The sequence below is a fragment of the Penaeus vannamei genome, chromosome 37 (assembly GCF_042767895.1).
Source record: "Penaeus vannamei isolate JL-2024 chromosome 37, ASM4276789v1, whole genome shotgun sequence".
In the NCBI taxonomy this organism is placed as follows: domain Eukaryota; kingdom Metazoa; phylum Arthropoda; class Malacostraca; order Decapoda; family Penaeidae; genus Penaeus; species Penaeus vannamei.
This window is the reverse complement of record NC_091585.1, coordinates 5,685,362-5,695,361: the sequence shown is the minus strand read 5'-3', so window position 1 is coordinate 5,695,361 and position 10,000 is coordinate 5,685,362. Positions and strand designations below refer to the sequence as shown.

Here is a 10,000-nt window from a genome sequence, read left to right as displayed (position 1 = left end):
CCTCATACGATCTGCAAGACAAAACTCATATACTGATAAATATATACATTTAGGGGACCATCTCTTAAAAAGAGGGAGAGGAGCTAAGGGGTAAAATCTATAAATATCAGTAATAATATTAATAATAATAGTAATAATAATAATAAAAAGGTCACACCCAATTTCCTGCATACAATGCTTTTAAATTTTATATTAATCTTTTGGTACTAAATTTGTGAAGATTCCTTGATAAGAGATGATGCCATCTGCATTTTACAGCTGCTGTCACCATAAAGTAATATAAAAAATAACCTTTTGCATTATTCTCATCAATAAACAAGTGTGGAATGTAATGTGCACAAGCCATTACTGGAAAAGTGCCGGCTCCAGGGAGGACACCATTTCCATGCTCAACACTGTCTTCCTGGCCTCTGTGACCAGTGGCAGAGTTGTATTACAGAAAATTGAATAGTACAAAAAAATAAAATATATGATACAAAAAACAAAATGTTGCATATTCTCTTTTTCTTACACAAGACTTATTTACTACAAAGTGAGACAATATGGAGTCTGTACAAGGAAAATAATATTACTATCTGGATAAAGCAAATCAAAAGACAAATATAGACATTGGAAAATGGTAAAAAAAGCTAAAAAAAGTAATGCAAAATAACTTTGCAAAAGGGAGGCTTAGGGTCTTGTCACTGTGTTTGCATGGACCTGGCCTATATTGTAGGATTGTATTTCTGTCCACCATCACTGGCAGCACAGGTTGAAAAAAATTGAATATTAAAAAAAAATAAAAGGTGAGACATATAATCAAATGCAAATAAATGTTACCTAGAGAGATATATTGGAGTCTGTGCAAAGAAAACAGTCTATTACAATCTGGATACAGTATATCAAATGATAAATACAAACATTGGAAAAAAAAAAAAAAAAAAAAAAAAAAAAAAAATGCAGAAAAAGGGATAATAATATTACGAGCCTGTGTGCCTGGCTTCAAAGCCACACAACTGTGAGAGTGGCCACTCAAGTAAGCTAAATGTACAGATTTTGGGCCATGTGTGGGTAGCAAAACACCCAGATACTAGGCAGTGAAGATTTTTTTGATAACTGATACAAGAGAATAATTTCTTGGAAGAAAGTTTTTGAATTTGTGTTGATTTTTTTCACAGAAAAAAAAGTAATTATTTACCCATGAGCGACGGTATATTTTGAAGCCGAAAATAATTGTTTCAGTCCATTTTAAAATCAGCGCACAGGGCTATCCCGGAATCTGCCTGCAACGGAATCAGAGCGCAAGCTCTGATCCAGCGTCACACTAGTGGGATGCCCGGCAAAGTTTTTTTTTCTGGGTGTCTCATATGTGAGACAACCGTCATGAGTGAGTTTTAAAAAAATATATATGTAATATTCATTTTAGGGGGATTACCATTGTGTTCTATTTTTCATTGTACAATCCCAAAAAAATCTACAACGAATTTCACTGTATACCTCAAGACTATGGTATTATTGGTCAACATATTTTATTGAATTAGAATCCATAAATAAAATTGAAATGATAACAATCTACAAATATTAACTTACATGTTTTGGTTGCATATGAAGTTCAGAAGTTGGTAAATAAGGTTAAGTGCCAATCGAACTAATAGCCGCAAATCTGAAAGAAAAGATTATGTAACTAATATTTCATATTTTACATAATAGAAATCATTTTTTTTCACAATTAAAAAGTTATTTTATAAACTAATGGCCATAACAATCACCAAGAGCAAATAGCACACATGAGATGAAGTGCTTCAAGTACTTTTTACATTTCTTAAAACCTAATGCTAAAATGGAACCTCTTACAGACGAAAATGAATGAAAAACAATTCAAACTGAAACAATGAAAAAGAGAGGTTAAAAACTTACTCTGCATGTGGTTATCCATTGAACTGCTAGAACTATCTTGCTCTCCCTCCGCAGAGTCTGAGGACTGATGCCTTTCCTGCTGCCTCTGCTGCTGCTGTTCTTGTTCTTGGTTTACAAGACTGTTCAGGCGGTCAGCCATTCTCTGCAGAATTTGCCTGAGGAATATTTGTCCGATAAAAATATTGAAGAAGAAGAAAAGGTGTCATTCTTTAAGTTTAAAAACTGTTTAATTCCAATAGGAAAAATAAAGTTTGCAAGAATGACAAACAACTATCAACCAAATGGCACTGGGTACATGAACTAGCTGTCATACTGTTCACACCGAGTCAATTAGCAGGCCTACATGATCTCACCTGATTACCCTTTTCCTTGAGTTTTTTTCTGACACTATTGCTTTCCTTATTGATACTATCATTGTATCAACAAAATTATCATTACCTCTGCCAAGGTTATGTTTTTGGTAGCATTGGTTTGTTAGTTTGTTGGTTAGTAAGATAACTTGACCCACTAACGACGGGTGTCCCATATAAGAAACACCCCAAAAAATAAGCATTGCCGGGCGTCCCGCCAGTGTGACGCTGTATCGGAGCTCGCATTCCAACGCAGCAGTGGGCCGAGTCCGGGCCAGCTCCGCGGGCTGATTTTGTAGCCGCCCGGAATTTTCAGCTTCAAAATATACCGGCGTTAATGGGTTAAAGTTATGAACATATTTTTATGAAATTTTTACTAGAGGTGTGTCTTAGCCTATCTTAGATGCCTTTAAATTTTGGTGAAGATCTAGATCTTGCAGATGTGAGTTTTTTCCTAACTTAGATGCTATTAAATTTTGGTATTCATCCAGATCATGATCCATATCCAGGATAGTTGGCAGGATACCTCAAAAAGTTATGAACAGATTTTTAATAAAGTTTTAACCAGAGGTGTGTCTTAGTCTAACTTAGATGCCATCAAAATTTGGTGGTGGTCCAGTTTATGATCCAGATCCTGCACAGAGTAATTCAAAAAGTTATGAACAGATTTTTATAAAATTTTTACCAAACTTTTTAAAGGATTCATTAGCATTGCGAGATAGGACAAAATGGACATCACCAGTGTAATTGATAAAGAAGTGATTTTAACGTAATTCTTCAAGTGTGAATATTTTCATTGTGTCAGTGACTCTATTACCTTGGTGGAGGTATGCACTCCCTGAGTGCTTCCAGTTACTATTAACATTATGTTATCAAAACTTGCAAAAGTAAAGGAAATGGGTAAACAGGTGAGATTGAGTAGGCCAACAAAGTAGCTACTGTGAAAAAGGACTCGTGGTCCCATCTATATGGAAAAGAAAAGTAATAAACTAGTATCACAGTGGACTTGGCCCATAGGAACAAGCTCTCCTGGGACAGAAAGCAAAACTTTCATAATCTACAACAAACCTGTAACGATCTCTTCTCTCCCTTCGGAGTCCTTCTCTTAATAAAATTCGTTCAGTAGTAATGTGACGAGACCTAAGAGCTGCCATGGGTAAACGAACTGGACCTCCAGAGTTCCCAGGGATACGACCAACCGAATCTCTCCTTGCATTTATTATGTCTTGTCGTAAGCGACGCCTTGCATTGTGCCATGGACTAGAGTTATCTAGAAAGGAGTCTAAATTAATAACTACCACAAGCACTTGTAAAAGTTCAAAAGAGAAATTTCATGCATTCTTATATCAAAAATATTAACTCAGTTACTTCCATAATCAAAATCCCATATACTTACTATTTAAATCATTGCTTTGGGCCTCAGTCTCATCCAACTGCGGCAAAGGCGGGGGTACTGTTGGTGGAGGTCCTGGAGGAACAGGCCTTCGAGAAGGGGGAAGCCCACCCCATGGACTTGCTGATTCCATTGTTCTTTCAGACAATCTCTCACTATTTCTACCATGCTGTCTAGCACAGCTTCTCACTGGCAGCCCATTATTATCCAAATCTGACCACCTGTCTGACAACCTATCATATGGCCCATCACTTCTCCCACTTGACCTCCTTTCATTTAATCTGTCATATGAACTTGAGGATGGCTCTACATTGGGTCTATCTGGCACACTCAGCGGCCTGTCTGAAGACCGATGTGGAGGTCTACGTGTTGAACTAGCAGGAGACCTAGTTGATGAACCTGCTGCATTCCTGTTTAGTGCACGTGTTGCTGATCTATCATTCATGGTTGTAGAGGTATCAGATGTTTCATTTTGGTGATTTGTGCCTTCATGATCTGCAAATACCATAATTAATTATTCAGTATCTACATTAGGATCACATAAGATGCCAATACCCACTTCATACAGAACACTGAGAAACCTTGTAGAACTTAAAATAGGTAACAAAAGTTCTAGTACAGGCAGACAAATATAAAATATAGATATTAATAAACACAAAGCATTGGAAGGAAATTGGAGAGAATCAATTCAAATATCAACTGGGAAACAAATTATAGCCCACAAAATATCACATTGCCAATCTGTGAAGCAGACTGTCTACATAATCTGCTTATGCTGTTGACCATACAGCAGAAGTATTTATGTTACACAAGTCTGAAGTAATATTTGCGTTATTTACCTTGCATATCAAATGTGTTTTTAATTCTTCCATTCAATAAAGTTTAATTTCTAAACTGACCTGAACCAGCAGTACTTGTACTGGCACCATTAGCAACTTGATGAGCTATCATATTTGCAATTCTTGATGCTAAGGATGTAGTTGGCGGACCAGCTCGACGATATTGTTCTGCAAAATTATTATATTTGTTAGTGATCAATAAAGAAAGAAAAGAGGAGACAAAAAAAGAAATATGATAACTACAAATATTTCAACACACAAGCATCCAAAATACAGGTTGATAACTCTTTCTAACCTGGTGGACTTGGTGGGTCTTCTTCATGATCCTGGGATGCAGATGAAGTTACAGATGATGTTGTAGATGAAGCAGGTGATGATGCATTAAGGAAGCCTTGTAGACGTCTCTCCTGCTGTTCTAACGCTTCTTGTCTTTCTCGTAACCGTTCCTGAAGTCGCTCAAACGAATGATGTAATATCTGGGGATGCTAAAATCAATTACACAAAGGCTGAATAGTTAGTTTTACCAACATAAGAAATATCTATATTGTACTTTGTGCATCCTACATTACTAATTGTTAAAATCATTTGTAAACTTATCAAGGCCATTATGGTGAGTTTCCAGTTTTAAATAAATATCCTTTTTCTCTTTATGCAAAAGATATTTTCTCTTGAAAATCTATCTCTTGAACAAAACCTCAAAGACTGTTAACTGTACAATGGAAAAGACAGAGATAGATCAAAAGAAATATACACATATACATACATATTGTCCTTATAATAAACAAGGTGTACTTCTTTAAACTTACTGTGCGAGTGTGTGCACCATACTGGTTGCCAGATATAATGCGCACTATATCCCTGGGTTGTTCCTCAGAATCTCCTTGATCAGGTGGTGGTGTTGGCAGAGGCCCAATCACTGCTCCGGTGCCTGATGCTGATGCTCCAGGTTCTATTAATCCTCTTGTTGGAGAGGTTGTCCTGTCCAGCCCCCCTCCCAGTGCTCCACTTGCTCCATGATGGGATGCAGATAGCCCAGGTAAAGTAAGACGAGTGCGGACAGCACGGCGACGAGGAATGCGACGAAGCATGCACGGAGACATCACCCAGGGTCTGGCATAAAAAATGTGATTTGAGAAAGAGAGAGAAGGGGGGGGGGGAGGACTGAAAGAAGAGAGGGGGAAGAGAGGGAAGGAGAGAGAGAGGTGGTGAGACAGACTGAGAGAGAAAAAGAGAAAAAGAGAGAATGACAAAAATGAAAGAAAAAGAGAAAGAGAAAGATCCTTAATCAAAATGTTACTAAGTATAATAGTCACCTGTGGGAATGTCTAGAACGTGTTCTGGTTCCAAAAGGTCCCCGCTGCAGCCGGGCTACAGTCCTGGGGCTTGTTCTGGACCAGTGACGAATCAGAGGCAGAGAGGACACGTTATCACTAGGACCAAGGCTGGGTGGCTGAGCACTAGGGTCATCTTCATTAGGAATACCAACCCTGAGAAATTGTTTTTAAAAATATGAGTACTATAATATGTCTGAAATATGCTGCAATGCTAAACATTTTTAATATTCATCTTTTCTGACTAGGAGTATTAAAATTTCTCTTATAAATTGTGTGGTTACAAGTAAAATTCCAATAAAATTATGTAAGGATGGTTGTATATTAATCCATATCACACTTGGCCAATTGCTGAGCTCACAGTTGGGCAATAATAAAATGGACTGAAAACGTGACTAAGCATCATCTGATATCTGCGATTTTTCATTATGTTGCTAATAGGTTAATTAAGACAGAAATCCTGAAACTTACCTCTGGCTGGTTGTAGGAGGGCTGTCTGCTGATGGACCATTTAAATCCTCCATAGACTGGTCAACAGAAACCCTCAGAGAATGTATCTGGTGCTGGATATCATATAACATAGAACGGATCTGCTGAAGGCGAAGTATCTCATGTCTATGCCGCGTTATTTCTAAATGTGCTCTGAAATGAAAAAAAAAAAAAAAAAAAAAAAAAAAAAAAATTAAAGCAACTGATTCCTTAATACTAATATAGCATGGTTTCACATACAGAATAATCAATAAAAAAACACGTATAAGTAATAATAAAAACACGTATAAGTAATTTGTTGATACAGAAATTAACTTGTATGAGCAAAATCCTCTATCATAGCCTAACACTGACTGTATACATCCATTCTTGCCATAGCAAACCAAACCTACGTCTGCAAGGCTACAAGACACATGTGATCAGAGAAGTTGTGTACCCTAAACTATTAATTGTATTTTTGCTCTGGCTGTAACCATCCAGGAGCCCCTCATAAGTGGAGATGAAATATCCTAGGCAGTGAATATGCATTCAAAATAATTTTTCAATGGCTATGAATTTCTGGTACGAAGACTGCTAATGGCTATACTTTCCAAACACACCACTAATTTCATGAGTTATTCCAAACGTAAATGGAAAATAATACAATTATCATAAAATATATAACACAAGGCTGTGTCATTCACATGAAGTAGCAGAAAAAGCATTGTATTGTACACAAAGGAATATTGACTGTAATAATATCAAAATACTCCAAGAGCTTTTTAACCTACTGATTAATCTTTAAGTAATATTCTGTTGTACTAAGGAATTTTTAAGAAATCTCTAGGCTATTCTTTACACTATCTGAATTAATTCACATCAACATAAAATTAGCTCTTCAACAATGAATAAGTCTTAACATTAGTTTGAATTACATCTCTTCCTACCTCAGCAATGTGATTTTCATTAATGACAAATTTTTCTCAACACATACTCAACTATAATCACAATTACAGTGGAAGATTCACATTGGACATGTACATAGATATAACAAAGAAAGGAGGAGCAGAACCCACATTTATATACATAAGGCATTTTTGTTTCAACCCTTTAATGATGGGAAAGTTAACATGGACATCCCATATATTCCATATGAAGGATACATCTCTTGTAATGAGCAGTCAGAATATATTAAATAATGTATTATTACTGTCCTCTCTCCTCCCATAGCACCTCATACCAGAAAGTGGACACAAACATCTGGGCAGGAGGTCTGTGCGACTCGCTCCTACACTTTGTCCAGATGGACAGCAAAGAGTACGGCATGTCAAAGCTATAACCAGTCTTGGATGCCCTTAATGACTTGTTCCTCAGGCAAGTTATTGCAGAAGTGCCAAGGTGATTGTCTTTCAAGACTTTAAAACGAGCATTAGGGCAAGATTTTGGTTGTGGTTCTGTAAGCTGTCTGCCAGCACCAGCCAGGAGGTTGGGTATACCTTCCTCTTTTCTAGGGGCCAGATTCACTTATATATGATTATGATGCATTTATCAGCAGTCAGTTACCAGCTAACTATCCACATAACATGTAAAGAAAACTCATGATCTTTTAATAATGACAACAGCCATGGCAACTTAATAGTATGTGTAGGAGATGGGAAGAATTTTATTTATCTATCAATTTAACTATTTATTCATTATTTTTTAAATATTTTCTAACCCACTAACAATGGGTGTCCCACATATGAGATACCCGAAAAAATAAACATTGCCGGGCATCCCGCCAGTGTGACACTGTATCGGGGATCATGCTCCAATGCAGCAGCGGGCAACGACCGGCGGGCTGATTTTGTAGCCACCCAGAATCTTTTATTTTCAGCTTCCAAATATAACGGCGTTAATGGGTTAATATCTATCATGTGTGATGTGTTACTACCTTCTTGGCTATTTATCATTTATTTTAACAGGAACCAGTACACAGGCCTTATTACGGATGGTGTGAAATCGCTCTCGCACGCCTTGGCGCATGCTTCCCTTTTCCTAGAAGTGTGATTTATCATACACCTTGATCAGGAATAGCAAACTATTTTATCATCTTTAATGTTAAGGACTGAAAACAAATAAGCAAACTCGATACTGTCTTCCAAAGTTTCTTACTAAATTGTAATGATTTCTTAGTTCTTAGCATCCTAGATAATATTTCTTAATTTAAAATAATTCACCTACAGTTCCTTGGAAACAATTTTTAAAACAAATGCATGAAATGTTAACCCATCCAAGGTAAAAGTTTGGCAAGTGGACATGATCGCGGGATTGTTGGCATGCATCAGCAGTTTCCCGTTTGTGCCCACCTCATTCGGTAGTTTGCGAGCAACATTCAGCACCTAAAAACTTTTATTTTGCTATAATTTGTAATACTATTATAAATTTGAAAGTTTACCTTCATTTTAGGTGCTACTGCCTAAAAATGCTACTATCGGAGAAAAACAAGCTTTGTCCAATGAGCCAATAGCGCGGGAATGGTCGTGATATAATGCCGTCTGCTACTTTGTCCACAACAGCCATGGCATTAAAGTAAATGCCACCCAGCAGCAAGGGGTTATGAAACTGACTTAACATGCACAATTTCTTAACTCAAGTATCATTTCTTGTTATGGGTTTGGTTCTGTATAGGAAAAGGTTTAATTGATAATTGGTTTCTTTTTTCTACAAAGTAAAGTCCAGGCAGTTCTTTTTGATTACTATAAAAGTGATTTTACATGCACTTCAATTGCACACCATCGCATGCCTGGAATGCTCAAGGAGTGCGATTTACACACATGCAAAAATTTTCCCAGTAATGCCTGAGTACAGTATCACATCAATACATCATCATCTATTACTCAAGAATGAATCACGTCCAAATAGTGTTCTTTCTTTATGAATCTCTTTACTGTCAAACAAGAAACCACTGCTAATATGACGGCTTTGCTATATTCATCATTAGTATGGCCAGCATCACGCTTTTTCCCACCAATTATGCCAGAGAAGAAAACATGTTTCAAGATTTCAATGATCTATTGATTCCTCAAATATGCTATTCACAGTCTACTGTCTGGCTGTAATTTTACCAAAATTTGTGTGGCCCTTTCTTCTTATTAGTTTCGAGTGAAATTTGTATTTCTTTGCACACAGAGAAATAATACTAAGGTAATGTTAATGAAAGTTATATGGGCTCTATTCATATTACAAATAAACAAAAACAAAAATACTTGCCTGCATATTCTTTGCATATTCTCAATGTGACGACTAAGAAGTTGTACTCCAAACTGTGGATCTAATGACGAAGACCTTGGGTACCTCGTCGCAGAAGAAAGTGAAGACATCTGAGAGCGTGGCATTCCAGACAACCCTGATGGCCCAGGCACTGCAAGATCCTCATTAGCATCACTTGGAGGAATCTCCCCAGTGTTGCCGAGTCTCACAGGATCAGTTCCCCTTGTTGCAGGAGCTGTTCCTGTACTCTGAGAGAGTATATGTGGATCACTAGAAGGTGCACCATTGTTCTCAACACTTTGTTGTACGGCACTTTCTTGCGAGTTTTCTGGTTCATCACTACCAATAACATTTTCAGCAGTGTTATTACCACTGTTTTCAATTTCTGTTTCAGTTCTGTTTTCCCTAGGCACTCTTGAGCGTCCTGGTTGGATCACAGAACCATTACTTGTGAAGTAACCCCACAAAGTA

The 10,000-nt window shown here is 37.1% G+C and overlaps 1 protein-coding gene across 1 annotated transcript in view; it reads right to left on the bottom strand.

Moving 5' to 3' along the window:
- The window catches only part of LOC113821649 (uncharacterized), a 28,868-nt gene that overhangs the window by 12,228 nt on the left and 6,640 nt on the right, over positions 1 to 10,000 (bottom strand). The window contains exons 6-16 of the mRNA XM_027374163.2: positions 9,530 to 10,000; positions 6,281 to 6,451; positions 5,792 to 5,965; positions 5,285 to 5,588; positions 4,774 to 4,963; positions 4,539 to 4,646; positions 3,643 to 4,134; positions 3,315 to 3,516; positions 1,897 to 2,051; positions 1,570 to 1,642; positions 1 to 11 (exon numbers count right to left, since the gene is read on the bottom strand). The exon at positions 1 to 11 is cut by the window's left edge and continues 792 nt beyond it; the exon at positions 9,530 to 10,000 is cut by the window's right edge and continues 530 nt beyond it. Coding sequence (XP_027229964.2) covers positions 1 to 11; positions 1,570 to 1,642; positions 1,897 to 2,051; positions 3,315 to 3,516; positions 3,643 to 4,134; positions 4,539 to 4,646; positions 4,774 to 4,963; positions 5,285 to 5,588; positions 5,792 to 5,965; positions 6,281 to 6,451; positions 9,530 to 10,000 — 2,351 coding nt within the window. The remainder of the gene's footprint in view (positions 12 to 1,569; positions 1,643 to 1,896; positions 2,052 to 3,314; positions 3,517 to 3,642; positions 4,135 to 4,538; positions 4,647 to 4,773; positions 4,964 to 5,284; positions 5,589 to 5,791; positions 5,966 to 6,280; positions 6,452 to 9,529) is intronic.